Source organism: Podarcis pityusensis (genome assembly GCF_964106645.2).
Source record: "Podarcis pityusensis genome assembly, chromosome: 11".
NCBI classification, from domain to species: Eukaryota; Metazoa; Chordata; class Lepidosauria; order Squamata; family Lacertidae; genus Podarcis; species Podarcis pityusensis.
The window spans coordinates 49,328,002-49,345,139 of NC_138036.1; the positions used below are offsets into that span (position 1 = coordinate 49,328,002).

General features: G+C 41.5%; 1 protein-coding gene across 2 annotated transcripts in view; it reads left to right on the forward strand.

Annotated features, from left to right (window-relative positions):
* MEGF10 (multiple EGF like domains 10) overlaps nt 1–17,138 on the forward strand; it is a 124,412-nt gene that overhangs the window by 104,647 nt on the left and 2,627 nt on the right. For both annotated transcript variants that reach the window (XM_080972357.1, XM_080972356.1), the window contains exons 17-24: nt 5,064–5,192; nt 9,336–9,464; nt 11,447–11,575; nt 14,021–14,257; nt 15,135–15,262; nt 15,819–15,942; nt 16,333–16,377; nt 16,754–16,960. In XM_080972357.1, the coding sequence (XP_080828483.1) occupies nt 5,064–5,192; nt 9,336–9,464; nt 11,447–11,575; nt 14,021–14,257; nt 15,135–15,262; nt 15,819–15,942; nt 16,333–16,377; nt 16,754–16,960 (1,128 nt within the window). The remainder of the gene's footprint in view (nt 1–5,063; nt 5,193–9,335; nt 9,465–11,446; nt 11,576–14,020; nt 14,258–15,134; nt 15,263–15,818; nt 15,943–16,332; nt 16,378–16,753; nt 16,961–17,138) is intronic.

Consider the following 17,138-nt stretch of genomic DNA (forward strand, 5'->3'; position numbering starts at 1 on the left):
AAAGTCTGTTATATGGTAGCACTTCGCTGTCCACAATGGACTATATAGTGTTCTGCTGTTGGGTGTATGCAGGTTTGTAGCGGTCAGTGGGTTTCTGGTATGAGGTGGTGCTCACATATCCATTGCCTATTTTTTAAAAAAATGAAACTGATGCATTGACTAGCCCATTCTCAGGTGGGCAGTGGGATAAAAAGGTAAAGGGACCCCTGACCACGAGGTCCAGTCGTGGCCGACTATGGGGTTGCGGTGCTCATCTCGTTTTATTGGCCGAGGGAGCCGGCGTACAGCTTCCAGGTCATGTGGCCAGCATGACTAAGCCGCTTCTGGCAAACCAGAGCAGCGGACGGAAACGCCATTTACCTTCCCGCCGGAACGGTTCCTATTTATCTACTTGCACTTTGACGTGCTTTCGAACTGCTAGGTTGGCAGGAGCAGGGACCGAGCAACGGGAGCTCACCCCGTCGCGGGGATTCGAACTGCCAACCTTCTGATCAGCAAGCCCTAGGCTTTGTGGTTTAACCCACAGCACCACCCGCGTCCCGGGCAGTGGGATAGAAGCTGCTAAAGTCCTGGTGGAATTTTAAAGGGCCTCTTGTCATGGATCCAGATGATGAAAGTGTCGTGAGTGTATATTGGATGAAGGAAAACACTGTTTGCGACATATTCCTGCATCCCACCTTTGTTTCTATTCTGGTTCATAAATTCTGGTTTAAATGAAACCAGCCTTGCCTCTGACCTCCCCAAAGACATTGGCTTAAGTAGAAGAAGAATCTTTATTTGCATCAGCCACTAGCCATAGCAATAAAATAAAATGTACTGAAGATAGGGGTAAAAGCTTAACTATAGAAAATACATTTTGGGGGTTTACATCAATAATCAAATAGTAGATCTTATTCTAATTGCTCCCACTGAGAAACTTGCAGTTTTTGCTGTCACCTGATCAACTTGATCTGCTAAAAGAAAGGACACAGTAGCAATTGTTGAGCAACCTGGCATGGAAAATAATAGAGGGGTAATAACCTCACTTCTCAAATCTTTATAAAGAGTGCAAGCCAGAAGCACATGAGTCACTGACTCAATACTGCCATCTCCACAGGGACATAACTGTTTTTTCCAGTGGAATTTTTTGAAATCGACCCTCAAGTACAGCCGAAGGCAGTATATTCAATCTTGTGAAAGTGAAAACGCATCTGTATTTTGGAATTGTTAAATTTTGCAAATGGGTGCCAACGGGTCAAAACGACTCAGTGGCAAATAATCATACCATGGACAAAATTTCCTTATTGTGGCCAGATTATTCTGTCGCTCAGTATCATATAGACATCGTTCAGTTAAATTATTTGCTTTACTGAAGCCCAATGTTAATAACTGTTGTGGTGATAAACCAGGAAAGTAAAGCTTTTGATTGACAATTTTAGTCCAAGCACTCTCATGACAATCTTGCGATACTAAGGGTAGTAGACCAGTGGGGTTTAAATTTAGGCAAAGCCACTAATGTCCTATGCCAAAACTGTAATTCAACAGAGGGGTGGTTAGCCTCTAAGTGCAAGGAAGCATTTGGAACACAGGATGGAACAGGGGGAAAAAATTGCCTTAGGAATTTAGATAGAACAGCTTCTGTAGATCCAAGGTGAGTGCCTGTCCAAATCTGAGCTCCATAGAATAACTGTGCTAGGGGTTTAGCTTTAAACACTTCAAGTGCTGATGTTATGTGATTGCCACCTTTTGTATGGAAAAGCGTCTCAGAATTTTGACTGAGCTCTGTACAAGAGCTATGAAAAGTCGGTAGGGACTTCCTTTTGAGTTTTAATTAAGACTGCATGAATCAGTAACCAATGGAATTCAGTATTGTGTGTTGCAGAACCAGCTACAAGGGCTTGGGAGTATACAGATTTTCAGCAGAGGTTATAGCAATATGTAGGAACCAAGAGTGCAGAAAAGCTATCCTGTTGTCAAGATGGTGTTACTCCTTTGAACATGCCTCATTGGTTCACATCACTCATGGCTTGTCTAGCAGATTGACTGGCTGTATCTTACTGCTTTGCAACATCTGGTCTATTTATAAGACTTGAAATGTGATAGTTTTAAAAATTACTTAGCTCCCTACATATCACTGATTCTGACAAATCTCTTTCGTATTATATTTTAGATGTTAAAAATACCCATAGAGAATCATTTACCCATTTCTCTTTTTGGGGGCAAGTACTAAAATGTTTTACCAAAATGTTTTTGTTAGTTATTTTAATGTTTATTCCCATAAATTAAGGTTTTACATTTGCCTCCCAGGCAAATTTTAATTCAAAGACTTTCAGATTTTTGTGTCTCTGTAGTTTCAGAATTCATCAGTACATTTCATTGCTGGATACTGGATTCTCTTCCATTACTTTCTCATAATGGGCAATTAATATAGGGCAATAGGAGAAAAAGATGCCAGTAGAATGAAATTGAATCTTTACCATGACTGACCTTTAGACAAGGAAAAGGGGAATTTTTATTTGACTTCCATTAAGACCTTTAGTTCTTATACTATAAGGCTTACAGAAAGTAATGATCCCATCATCTTAAAGTTACTTCAGTATGACCTCTACGAAGACTTCTTAAAGATTTCTGCGTATGTGACTTAAGAATTCTTACTTGTTGAACTGTTCACCAGCTTTTCCCCATAGAAGAATTAGAACCAAATTGACAAATTAATTATTATATTTTTTTCCAGTTATAATTTTAAAAAATGGGCCTGAGAGCCATGGACACTCGCCCACCCCAAATGACACACAAGCAAACTATATTTGCTGTAAATAACCCTACTCTGCATTAGTCCTTAGATCTGTACAAATCAAATCTGAATGTGCATAATGGTTCTTTATTAACTTGTTTACTGCCCTCCCATGAAATATCAGGGTGGTGTTGTACAGCTATGTAGCAACTCATTAACAACAGTACAGTTGTCTTGATTGTTCTATAAATAAAAAGCTATGACATGGAAAGACTTATTGATTGGGGAACTGATGAAAACAAAAATTAGTCCCCAGGCAAAGAACTGTGATCCTAACCTCATTAGTGGCTTCCAATGAAGGCTGTTATTCACATTGATAAAGTGTTTTGCTGGTGTGGTTCAGTGGATCTGAGGGTTCAGATGACAAGTCCCTTCCCTTTATGGTATATTGTTCATAATTAATATTGCATGGTCACTTTAAATAACATTTTATGTATATAACTTTTTATGTAATTATGTTACATAAAATTACATTTTATGTAATTATGTAATGTTATTAACATTTTATGTAAATAACATTTTAAATAACTTTAAATAACATTTTAACAGTACCCAGCCAATAAAAGTAATACTCAGCCAATAAAATAGGGAGCAGAGGGGAGAAAGAGAGAGAGGTTGGCATCAAACTGGTACCTAGGAATAATTTACAGTGTGACAACACAAGAAGAAAAATTGCCAGATTACCAGTTGTCACGTACTGCTCCCAACTGAAACCATTCCAATGTATTATCCCAAAGCCTGTCTTGGGTGGTGCTGTGGTCTAATCTAAACTACTGAGCCTCTTGGGCTTGCCTATCAGAAGGTCAGTGGTTCAAATCCGCATGATGGGGTGAGCTCCCGTTTCTCTGTCCCCATTCCTGCCAGCCTAGCAATTCGAAAGCATACCAGTGCAAGTAGATAAATAGGTACCGCTTTTGCGGGAAGGTAAACAGCATTTCCATGTGCTCTGGTTTCCGTCATGGTGTCCTGTTGCACCAGAAGCGGTTTAGTCATGCTCGCCACATGACCTGGAAAGCTGTCTGTGTACAAACCCTGGCTCCCTCAGCCTTAAAGCAAGATGAGTGCCACAACCCCATAGTCACCTTTGACTGGACTTAACTGTCCAGGGTCCTTTTCCTTTATCTTTTACCTTGTGTAATAATACTTCTTGATTACAAGACAGAAGGGCTGTTATTACTTGCAGACAGAGCCCCAATTTAAAACAGTGGCTACTTAATAAAGATCCAGACCTAGAGATCTGGATGCCAACTCTGTATTCATATCTGCTTAGGCAGAATAATCCCTGGACCTAGTAAATGTCTTGCCATTTTGTCAGGAGCTTCATTTTCCAAAATGGCATATAGAGATGACATGTGTATGTGTGTTTTTATATATAAGAGAGAGAGAGAGTATGTATATAAAAACTATAACCACAACCCTTGCAGGAAAACCATGGTATCTATCCATTTGAAGTTTGGCAGGATCCTACCCTTAAAAGGGATTGCCTTGCATGCACATTTCATCCAATTCTTTCCCAAAATTAAGAAGTTATTGATGTTTCCTTTTCTAGAAAAACTTTAAATGTGTTTGTTCATATCAAAAAAGGCTTGGGACCAATTTGCCTGTAATTTAGCAGGTTTTATTCACTGTGCAGTAGTTCACATGCTTGCAAATATATCCGCTTCTGTCAAAAGGAAAAATAGTTACAGCAGTTTTTGAATTTCCCAGTAGTGAAAGGGCAAAAGAAGCAGTATCTAATGGATCCCAAATGGAAGCAGGCAGTCTACAAACCAGCTTGGACTGAAGTGGGCTTTTTTCAGCAGCATCAGCCGAGGGCCCCCAAAAAATCTTGTGGTTGTTGCACACCTTAGTGTATAAAGCTGAACCAGTTGTAGTTTATTCACCATGACATTTGGGGGCTTAAACAGAAAAAGGGGGGGGGGGAGTTTCTGCTTTTGACTTGTTTGCCCTGCTCCATAATTTGTACACACGGAGTTAGATAAATACAATTTTGTAGACAAGAAAATTAGCCTTACGCTGCAGCAGGGTTAAATATAGCCACTATTTAAATGTATATATTGTGCTGCTGTAAATACCAAAATCCACATAGGGAGCTGATGGGTAAAAATTGTAAAACTATAATAAAAATCCGAGTTCAACCAAGAAATCACATTTGTAAATTATGTTCTGATTTGAAATTATAATATTCACAAACACCTGTAGTGACCTGGCCTAAGCAGCAAAGTCCTATAGAGCCATGTTATTGTTTTGCCAAATAAGACTAACTGGGGTTTTTTTTTAATTGTTTCAGCTTGTCCTCCTTCCCATTGGGGCCCAAATTGTATCCATACCTGCAACTGCCATAATGGAGCTCGCTGCAGTGCCTATGATGGGGAGTGTAAATGTACACCCGGATGGACTGGTCTCTACTGCACCCAAAGTGAGTTTCCTAATATTTCTCTCTGTAGCGGCGTGTTAGAAAGAGTTTGTTAGTATAATCCAGGGACTCAGCTGAGAGCCAGAAGAACATGCATGCACCTCTGGGTAATTTCAAATAAGGGGGATGCATTCAGGAGCTGTTCGCAGGCAAGACAGCAAGTAATGACATATATACACTCAAACAAGGTACACAGTATTTCATTCTGTCAGCAAGAACAGTTTGCCTTTGGACCATAGCTGTCAACTTACAGATTTGAAAATAAGGGGCCAGCAGCCAAAATAAGGGATTTTAGTCAACCAGCTGAAATACGAAGTTAAAAGGGACCAGATAATTTTGGAGAGCAGCGCCGGTTTTTAGCCCTTCATTTCCAGAGGTTGCTGCTCAAGACACCAGCTGATGAAACACTGCAATTAAATAACTACAAGCAGCAACCACTTTTTGCACAAAACGAAGTCCAAGCTACGAAGATGCTGCTGCAGTTCTGTATCTTTTCTCTCGTGCTCCATCTGCAGCTCTCAATTCCATCAGGTGAGGCGGGAGGAGGGGGGGGGGAAATAGCGCCCGAAGTAAACCCGCAGATCAGACCATCTATGCTAGTCTACCACTACAAATCTATGGGAGAAGCGCTTGCGGTCCTTCCCTTGTAGCCCTTGGAACACCTGCCCACGCCTCCGCCTCCTCCTCTTCCTCCTCTCTCTGAACTGCTTTCTCTATGGTTGCCCTCACTCTCCTCTCATGGCTCCTCAGCAATTCATAGGCCATGCCAGGCTGCCCATCTCATCCGGGTCCTTCAGCGGCACAGCCGCAGTACGTCCTAGCGGGAGCGGGAGCAGCGGCAACGGGCAGAGGGGAGGCCCCAGGCAGAGACGCTCAGTTCGGCGGCCGCAAGGAGGATGGTGGCAGAAGGGCCCGAGGCTCCCGCCAGTCCCGGTGGGGAGGGGCTCCCAGGGGCTTAGGCTGGTGAGAGGAGGCCGGAGGGGGCGGGCCAGGCAGCCAAGAAACACAGTTGGAGCCTCCCTCCTCCCTGGCCGGCAGGGAGGGAGGGAGAGGAGCTGCTTCCTTTGAAACCCGGGAAATTTAAGGGACATCCATCAATAAGGGACAGCAGCGGGACACGGCGCTGGGATAAGGGACTGTCCCTCCAAATAAGGGATGCTTGACAGCTATGCTTTGGACCATTGGCTGTTCCTATTGATATCAGCCAGGCATCTTCACTGTTTTCCTTTTGACCTGCTGAAGACATTCTTATTTAGACAAGCTTGCCCAGATGTTTAGAAAGCTTGTAGGAGTTTTCATTTATTTTAGTCTATTTTATTTTGGTTTTGTAATGGTTCTAGGGGTTGCTCGTGCGTAAGCCGGTGCAAACACCTGGCTGGATTGCCTGAGTGAACCTTTTCTGTCCGGACAGCCACTCACCCGTGGCTGTCTCAATCGCTGGCAGAATCCGTCAGTGGGCGTTTCTTAAACTTCTTCCAGCAAAGAAGCTCTTTGATTCCTAGTCTCCTCCTACTTTCTCTGCGTGAAAGCCTTCTGCGCAAGGAGGGCGTAGGCAGTGGAGGACCCCTACTCTCCCCGCTGGTCCCCGGCAAGGAGTCATGGGACCGCCTCGCCGCTTCCCCCATCTGCCCCCCTTCTCCACTGGTGCTACGCTGATTCTCTTCCCCAGAAGATGGGCTGCCTCTCCCAATCCCGGGACGCTCTCCGGAATCCCTCTGGATCTTGCTCTCTCCCTCCGGCACTGATGGCAGTTCCCTGACGGGTTTTAATCTTCTTTATGTTTTTATTTTATTTATTTTAGAAATCATTTTTCTTTGGTTTTACAAATACAAAGTTTTACACAAAGAATCAAAAAACATATCCATAAAAAGAGATTCCTCTGAATCTCAGGACTTCCTCCCACTCCCTCCATGGAGTCCCGTTTTAAACATTTTATTATTGCATATTCTTCCATACTCCAATTTTTATAGCAAACCATATTATGCATGGTAATTGTTACACTACAAGTGAGATCAAAATCCTGCTAATGTTTCCATCCTCTTACAGTGGTCTCCTAAATAACTTATAATTTCCCCCCATTCTTTTATAAAGTTATTTTTCTCTTGATTTCTGAGTTTTCCAGTCAGTTTTTCCATCTCTGCATAGTCCATCAGCTTGATTTGCCACTCCTCTCTGGTAGGGACTTTGTCTTCTTCCCATTTCTGGGCTAGTAACACTTGGACTGCTATTGTTCCATACATAAAGTGTCTTTTCTGTTCCTTTAGGATGTCGGTACCTGTAATTCCTAATAGAAAAGCTTCTGGCTTCTTAACAAAGGTTATTTTAAGCATTTTCTCCCCATTTCATTATATATAATCTCTCAGAAAGCTTTTGTTGCCCTACAAGTCCACCACACATTTTTCTTTACATTTCCAGCAGGTATTTGTACTTGTCTATACATATTTGCCAACTTGGCAGGAGTCAAATACCACCAGTATACCACCCTTCTTTATGTTTTAAATTACAGTTGTGATTTTCAAAGTAGTAATTCTACTGCTCTGTCTTTTTCGTCAACTGCTTTGAAGCCTTTTTCTGCAATTAAGCAGTATATAAATTTAAATAAATGGAAGTCCCCACGCACCATTGAGAATGAAGATTGTTTTGCATGTCAGCATATTTTTCCAAAAGATCTTGGCCGCTGAGTGCCCTTCACCCACGCTTATAATAATGGCATGACTTCATTTTTTGAAGCACACAAACTCAATAATGCTGGGAAGAAGCCCATGTATTTATTGCAGAGCCATATGGTTGCTCTGTGCTGCTTGAACCATCAGTGCTCGGGATTTTTTTGCTTGCTGATTTTGAATGACGATCTCTTTATGTGTAATTAGGGATGGGGGGGGAATTCACTTGGGCAACAATTTGAAGCAAACTGACCTAATTTGCCTAATTGTATGCGGACAGGAATGTCGCTGTCAGTCAGATTGTGCACTTCTCCAAATTTTGCAATGCGGTTTCAGTTCTAAAGAAATGAACATAAATATGCTATTTGGCAGATAAATCTGTACAAAAATGTATATTTTAGGAGACACACAAAGTGCATATTTTAGGAAAAGATGAGTAGAATCTAAATGCTATTCTTTGTGCATTTCTGTAATTTTTAAAAGTCCACCAAATAATAAAAGTGGGACAGAACAAACTGGCGCAAAATAGAAATTGGCTGAGTCTAGAATAATAAGTCTTCAGACTGAAATGGAATATTTGTGTGGGATCCCCTCCTCTGTCTTGTGCACCGGAATTCTCTGTAAGATATACAGTGGTACCTCGGGTTAAGAACTTAATTCGTTCTGGAGATCCGTTCTTAATCTGAAACTGTTCTTAACCTGAGGTACCACTCTAGCTAATGGGGCTTCCTGCTACTGCCACGCTGCCGCCGCATTATTTCTGTTCTCATCCTGAAGCAAAGTTCTTAACCCGAGGCACTATTTCTGGGTTAGCGGAGTCTGTAACCTGAAGCATCTGTAACCCTAGGTACCACTGTATGTCCAAAGAATGGCATTACAGTGGTACCTCGGTTTAAGAACAGTCCTGTTTACAAACAATTCGGGTTACGAACTCCGGAAAACCAGAAGTAATGTCCCAGTTTGCGAACTTTACCTTGGTCTAAGAACAGAATCAGAACAGTGGAAGGGCATCGGAGGCGGGAGGCCTCATTAGGGAAAGCATGCCTCGGTTTAAGAATTGTTTCAATTTAAGAACGGACTTCCAGAACAGATTAAGTTGATAACTGAGGTACCACTGTACTGAAAAGTCATCCCTTTCCCTTTCTCAGTTTACTTGAAATCCCACTGGCATTACATTGAAAGTCTAAGGAAGTAGTAAGAATCACAGCACTGTATTATGTATACCTGGGGCTAAGCACCTTTCAACTCAGTAGTCCTTGCTTCCCACTAAATTTGCACTGTAAATCCCGCTATTTTCTAAGTAATGTGACCAATATTATTCACGTAATCACTTTCAGGCTTCCTATCTTGTTTGGCAAATGAATTGGGAAGTATAAATTCTGTGTGTCAGTTATGGTAACATTCAATATATTATTAAAAAGCCGCAAAGCTAGTTTTAAGTATAGGGTGTTTTATTTTCTCTCTCTCTCCCTTTCTCCTACAGGATGTCCTTTGGGGTTTTATGGAAAGGACTGTGCATTAATCTGCCAGTGTCAGAATGGAGCTGACTGTGATCACATCTCAGGGCAGTGTACATGTCGCACAGGATTCATGGGAAAACACTGTGAACAGAGTATGTTTGCAACAAGGTCCTTGCACATAGTGAAGGGAAAATGCATAAGTGGATTAGATCTCACAAAGCTGTTTTTCATACTCAAGACAAAGCCAAGACTGTGAAAATTCCATATTGACAGCTAGTGGAGGTTTTCTCCTAAGACACATCCATAGTATAGGCTTGCAACTCGCTGTTACACAAATTGAGTTAAGTGAAACTGAATGCACAGTAAGTGGTTGAGTCGAGACTTTGCCTTGTGAGGCTCCTTCAGTTCACAGATTTGGTGGAGGGCCTTGGTGACTTTGCTTATTTCCCCCCCATCTCCCTTGAAATCAATGAAACTAAAAGTAGATAGGTCTGGAGGGTGGCAACACGAGAACGGGGTCTTCTCTGCAGTGGCTCCCCATCTGTGGAATGCTCTCCCCAGGGAAGTTTGCCTGGTGCCTTCATTTTGCACCTTTAGGCGCCAGGCAAAAACATTCCTTTTTAACCAGGCCTTTAGTTGATTGGATTGGGGTTTTTTTTTGTGATACTGTATTTTGTGGGTTTATATTTTGAGTTTGTTCTGTGAACCGCCCTGAGACCTCTGGGTATAGGGTGGTATATAAATTCAATCAATCAATCAATCAATAAAAATAGGTAGTGAAATGCTTGAGGCTGCAACCCTAACCAGAGTCACAGGGAAGTAAATACCATCAAAGCAAATAGAGCTTACATGTATAAGATTGGGCTGGGGGCTTCTTCTACTCCGGCGGGACCCAGCCTATCTGCACACCATACATTTAAATCAGATAATACATTTAAAGCACACAAAAATCCTGGCAACTGTAGTTTACCCCACACAGAGCTACCATTTCTAGCCCCCCTTTAGAAACTGCAGATCCTAAGACTCTTTGGGGGGGAAAGTCCTGTGCTTTAAATATATGGCATGCATGTAGGGCTCCTTGCAGCAGCAGTGTCTTAGTAGATTGTGTTCTGGATTTTAAGAACTTCTAGAAGACCACTGGTGACTGTTAACATCCTTTTTCAAAGAGTTACTTTTGTTTCATTGTTCTGAGAATAATTATTTTTTGACACACCGCAAAGAGGAAGCAAATCGCTATAATTATGCTATTTTTTTTCTTTTAAAATGTGCATTTCGGGGGTACAAAATGTTTACAGTTCATAGCCAGGAGACTGAACTTCAATCTGAATAAAACATATCTACCTAGGCATAACTTGTAAAATAGGTGGCACCACAAGAAAAACTGAAGAAGTTGTTTTTGTTCTGTGAGCTTGCCATCTGTCTGGTTTCTTAGCCGTCTAACACTCTGGATTTGAAGCACAGTGTCAGCTTCCCTCTGTTACTGAATGAATGGAACCTCTTTAAGCCTATATGCTTCAATCATACTTGATATGCATTTGTGAACATATTTTAAACACATCGATTGGGGCTGATTTTTCTTGAACTTGCACAATGAAACACTGCCACCTAGGGATAGCCTGGGAAATCTACAAGATTTCTTGCAGTAAACTATAAAAAGTACAGTAGGAGGTTTGAAAATGGCAAATTGTAGAGTTTTTAATTCTATACAAGCCAGACTTTCAGAAGAGCAACAATGGAAAATTAATTCTAGTGTTATATAGGATGATGGCCGCATTCTAATTTGGGAACATCTAAAAGTTTCATTAATAAAATAAGATAAAAACAATTTATTCCATAAGCATATTACATTAAATCATAATACATTTAATGCCTTATTCATTGGCCTTTCTCTAGAAAACTGCAGAACACCTGGAGATAAAATTGTTTGATGTGTTGCAGCAATGCTCTTTAATTGTATGGTGTGCTGCCTCCTCATTTTCCATTGCTAACCAATTAAAGATCTCAATTACACACAGTTCTCATTTACTCAATCATGGTTACCGTCACTGAGAGATTTCAGCTGAGCACAAACTGGAATAGGCTAAAAGGGGTGGGTGGGAAGCTGCAGTTCATACTTTGTTATTCTTTTTTACAGAATGCCCCTCAGGTACATATGGTTATGGGTGCCGGCAAATTTGTGACTGTTTGAACAACTCAACTTGTGACCACATCACAGGAACCTGCTACTGCAGCCCTGGGTGGAAAGGAGCGAGATGTGACCAAGGTAATATTTTCCTATAATGCCAAAATAAAAACGAGTTTTGAAATGCTGGTATTTATTCAGGGCTGCAAGAAGAATTGCAAAATGATGACAAAAATGCCAGGCCTAACTTCCCCGTCCCCACCAAAAAGAAATAAAAATCTGAGAAGGGAAAAATAGGGTATTTCTTCTACTGGAGTACCCTAATTAGACAAGTGGTCAGTGTTAGAAACTAAGATATGAAAGCTAGGAGCTAAATGGCAGCTTAAACCTAGGTTATGGGCGCAACAATGGAATGTCTAGGTGCACTTTTTAAATAGCAAGAATACAAAGCTGAAAATGAATGAACTGCCGCTAAAATCTTAGATTCATTTTTCACACTGTCTAGTCCTTCCTCTGCCCACCCCCCCTAATATTCTTAAGAGGGTCTCTTCTCCAGTCTTCAGAGAGTAGGTGGAAGCGTGGAGGCAGAAAAAGGTCCTCCTTTCCTTCCACTCTGCAGTTTTAATCTGAAATCTTAAACACAGTACTGTGCCCAGAGCTCAGAAACTATTTGCGCCAATGAAATTCCTTGCCGCAAAATGCGCCTGGAACAATTGGAGTTTCGAACACTACAAGTGGTCATGCTAGGGTGATGCAACATGCCATTATAGGGCAATCCTTTGCATATTTATGCAGACACAAGTCCTGCTGCTTAATTGCAAGTATGATCAGAACTTCAGCCTAACAGTGCAATCGGATCCATATTCAGTCAGAAGCAAGTCCCGCTGTTCTAACAGGGTTTACCTATAACTAAGGCCACAATTCTGTACCCAGTTACCAGGGAATAATTCCCACTGAACTCAGCGGGCTTGTCGATCAGAAGGTCGGTGGTTCAAATCCACACGACAGTGTGAGCTCCTGTTGCTCTGTCCCAGCTCCTGCCAACCCAGCAGTTCGAAAGCACACCAGAGCAAGTAGATAAATAGGTACCACTGTGGCAGGAAGGTAAACGCCGTTTCCGTTCGCTCAGGCTTCTGTCACGGTGTTCCATTGTGCCAGAAGCGGTTTAGTCGTGCTGGCCACATGACCTGGAAACCTGTCTGTGGACAAATGCCGGCTCCCTTGGCTTGAAAGCGAGATGAGTGCAGCAACCCCATAGTTACCTTTGACTGGACTGAACCATCCAGGGGTCTTTACCTTTTTACCTTACCTTTATTCAGAGTAGCTCCACTGGAATTAATGGGCCTAATTTAGCGATGTACATTAATTTCAGTGCTCCAAGTAAACCTTAATTGAATGCAGTCCAGAGAAACTTAATTTCTGTGTAGGCATGTATAGGATTGAGTTGTGGGCAGTTGTGGTCAAGGGCATAGCATTGTTCACCTGACTTCCCAATGTTGAGTGCCACTGCTGGTTACCGAGAATACAGCATGGCAGCAGAGCTAATCCAAAAATCCTGCTGGCGTGCCCCTTCTAGCGTACCTGTGCCCTGCCATCTCACCTGTCTCTCTCTCAGTAACTCTCAGTGCCAGTGACACTTGGCTTTGGGAAGACTACCCTGCTGATCGCTGCTGGTTGTAATAAATAATAATAATAATACATATTTTTAAATTTATATCCCGCCCATCTTGCTGGGTTTCCCCAGCCACTCTAGGCGGCTTACAACATATATAAGAACACAACAAAGCATCAAACATTAAAAAACAAAATATCCTCTACAAGAAACAAACAAACCAATACGTCAATAGAAACCAACAACAATAACAATATTAAACAGTTTACAGTTATACCCAAATTAAAATAACTGCCAACCCCAACTAAACATTTAACCAACCCAACAAAAATAAAACAGAGGAACCAAAATTAGAGCCGTTTGAAACATTTTAGCCAGTTGCCCCAACCCAAGAGTGCAAGCATGAGAAAGTAATGTGGGGGGTATCTAGATCTGAATAACGAATGACATGACTTCTAACTTTGATGATGTTGCGTCCTGATGACACATGCTTTGGCGATCCTCTGATACATACCGTACTTAGTGCATATATCTTTCCCCCACTATAATATACGTCTCCGATGTTATTTCCTTCTTCTTTGCAAACGTTACAAATAGCGACAGAACATATCAGTGCTGGTTAATGCACAAATGGTTGTAGGTATGTTTCAACTTGCAGTCTTAGGTACTTCCTTCCTACCTGCTCCTAGAAATGTACAGTATTCTAGGCTGCCTGATAAAGTGGAGTGGTAATTTGGCTCCCAAACTTCATGTTTCTGTGTGGATCATTTTGCTCGATCTTCTCTGCAGCACTTGCACTTCATCAAATTGTGTGGAAATCATCTGCATTTTATTTAACGAGTGTTCACTTTTTGCTTAGAGAATGTGGCACTACATTTAGTGTATTAATATGGAGTAAGCCCCATTGAACATACTGAATAGGCACTGAAGTTAAAACTACGTCTTATATGCGTCTTGTCTTTCTTCTTTCCCAGCTGGAGTAATTATAGTGGGAAATTTGAACAGCTTAAGCCGCACTAGCGCTGCCATCCCTGCTGATTCTTACCAGATTGGAGCCATCGCTGGCATAATTATTCTTGTCCTCGTCGTCCTCTTCCTGCTAGCACTATTCATCATTTATAGGCAAAAGCAGAAGGGGAAGGAAACAAATATGCCTGCAGTTACCTATACTCCTGCCATGAGGGTCATCAATACAGACTACAGTATTTCAGGTAGGAACACAGTGATACAAAGCTTAATCCTGTCTATGCTGAGTGCATACTTTAGCAAACGGCAGGTTTTCTCTGACTTTCAGAACTGTTTATCCTCTTTTAGCTTTATCAAGTTCATATGCTGTGTATTTTCATGCACTTACAGGTGTTTAGTAACGCTTTACTATGTCAGCAATTTCTGTAGTGACACAGTGCCTATAGCAAAGACTCTATACAAGCAGCACCCCTTATCTGTTTATTTGTTTTTATTTTATTTCATTATTAAATTTGTATACCGCTCTATACCCATAGATCTCAGGGCAGTTCACAACATAAATACTTTTGTTTATTAAACTATTTACCGTAGATGCCGCCTTTCAGCGCAAGTCTCTCCAAGGGTTAGGTTGCTCAGTAGAACACGAGGCTCTTAACCCCAGGGTTGTGGGTTCGAAACCTACGACTGGCGGAGGATTCCTGCATTGCAGGGGTTGGACTTAGATGATCCTTTCAACCCTACGATTCTGTGATTCTAAAAAATGTTTTCGCCAAGTTTGCCCATGGTTTTTGGCTACAATAGATGCTGTCAAATATGGCTAGCCAAGGACTGTACCCATCAAGATGCTTATCAGAGAATCACTCTGGAGGAGAAAGAAAGAAGATATAACATGTAGAGACGCAAGAAAGACAGGAGATTCCTATCAGTCAAAATCTGAAAGGCAGTGGGATTGTATCATATAGAGGAAGATGCATTTTAGGAACAGAAAAACAATCTGTATTGATCATATAAATCCATATTGTATTTTAATTCTAGGCGAACTGTTGGCTTGTTCTTCAGCATAGTTGTGTAAGGCCAAGGATGAGCAATGACACAGCACTCACTTTTTCATTCCTTTCACAGAGACGATGCCTCACAGTAATAGTGGCAATGCTAACAGCCATTACTTCTCCAACCCAAGCTATCACACTCTAACGCAGTGTTCAAACCAAGTGAATGCCAACAACATGGACAGGATGACTTTGGCAAAGGTAAAAATATACATTAGCTACATACTTAGGGAATGTTGTTCCTGGTATGTTACATGTATAAAAGGTTAGGGGACGCGGGTGGTGCTGTGGTTTAAGTCACTGAGCCTCTTGGACTTGCCAATCAGAAGGTCGGCGGTTCGAATCCCCATGATGGGGTGAGCTCCTGTTGCTCTGTCCCAGCTCCTGCCAACCTAGCAGTTCGAAAGCACACCAGTGCAAGTAGATAAATAGGTATCGGTGCGGCAGGAAGGTAAATTGCATTTCCATGCGCTCTGGTTTCCATCACGGTGTCCTGTTGCGCCAGAAGCGGTTTAGTCATGCTGGCCACATGACCCATGCTGGCCACATGGACAAACGTCGGCTCCCTCAGCCTGAAAGCGAGATGAGCGCTGCAACCCCATAGTCGCCTTTAACTGGACTTAACCATCCTTTACCTTACCTTTACATGTATAAAACACCATATCTTTTTATTTGCACTGCAGTTGCTCTCTCTATGACAAATGTTGCCGAGCAGTTGCCATCTTCATTCTCTGCCTTCTGTCTTTATTTGAAACAGTCAAACAACAACCAACTGTTTGTGAATCTTAAAAATGTGGATTCTGGAAAGCGAGGCCCTGTTGTGGACTACACAGGAACCCTACCTGCTGACTGGAAGCATGGAGGCTACCTCAATGAGCTTGGTACAGAAATAAATAAATAAATAAATAAATAAATAAATAAATAAATAAGATGATGATGCCAGTTTTGTGCATCACAATTTGTGTTTTATGGGGGGAAGACAACATGTGTCATTTCCATCTCTCTTTGCAAAGAGAATGTGGTGATGTTTTCCAGCTATCTCCCCAAGAGTATGGCTTCTGGGAATTTGACTATGATATACAGGCAGATTAATGCAGACTCTTAATATATGCAGTTATACAGACCTTAGGGTGGCAACAATGTCCGACAAACTTGTGCATTAAAAATGAAAAGACTAAATTGCAATAGATTTTTAAAATGACTGTTTTGGGAATTTAAGGCTGCTGTTTTTATCCCAATTTAATGCCGTCATGCCTCTCAATATTTTACAGGAGCTTTTGGAATCGATAGAGGCTGTACAGGGAAATCTCTGAAAGGTGAGTTTTCTTACAGATCTAAATATATTGGGGCTCAGAGAATGGTCTTGGGGCATCTTAGGTTGCAGCCTTGTTGAAGCTAAGCAGCCCATGGGCCTGATCAGTCCTGCAGGTGAGCTCACCTGGAGCTCCACAATAGACTGGGGTTAGAGTCTAACTCTAACTTACTTGAAAAGGAGCGTTGTGGATATCATTTTGTTCATTAGTTTGTTTCACTGTGTTAAAATATGAAATCCGAAAATGTCAAAGGAGACTTGCCAAAAAGCAAAAAGATCGTTTAATTTTTAAAGATCATATGCATTTTGCTTAATTTTGTCATTAAAATATATTATTCTTTGAAGAGAACAATTAAAACATTTTTTTCCTGTTTTCTCAGATCTAGTAAAGAATTCTGAATACAATTTAAGTAACTGCTCCTTAAGCAGTTCTGAAAATCCTTATGCCACTATTAAAGACCCGCCAGCACTGACACCAAAACATACAGAATGTGGATATGTTGAAATGAAGTCTCCAGCACGAAGGGATTCTGCCTATGCAGAAATTAGTAACTCTGCTTCCACCAACAAGAATGTCTATGAAGTTGGTGAGTCCTGACAGAGTGTTTTGCCATCATTGTACACACAAATGCACATCCTGGAAGCGTTTCTCAAGTTAAAAATAATACGTATTTTACAAAGTGTGGCTGAACTGAAAACCAGGCATAAGCTCACAATGTGTAATAGATGAACATATGAAAAACAGTATTTCATTCATGTCTTTAT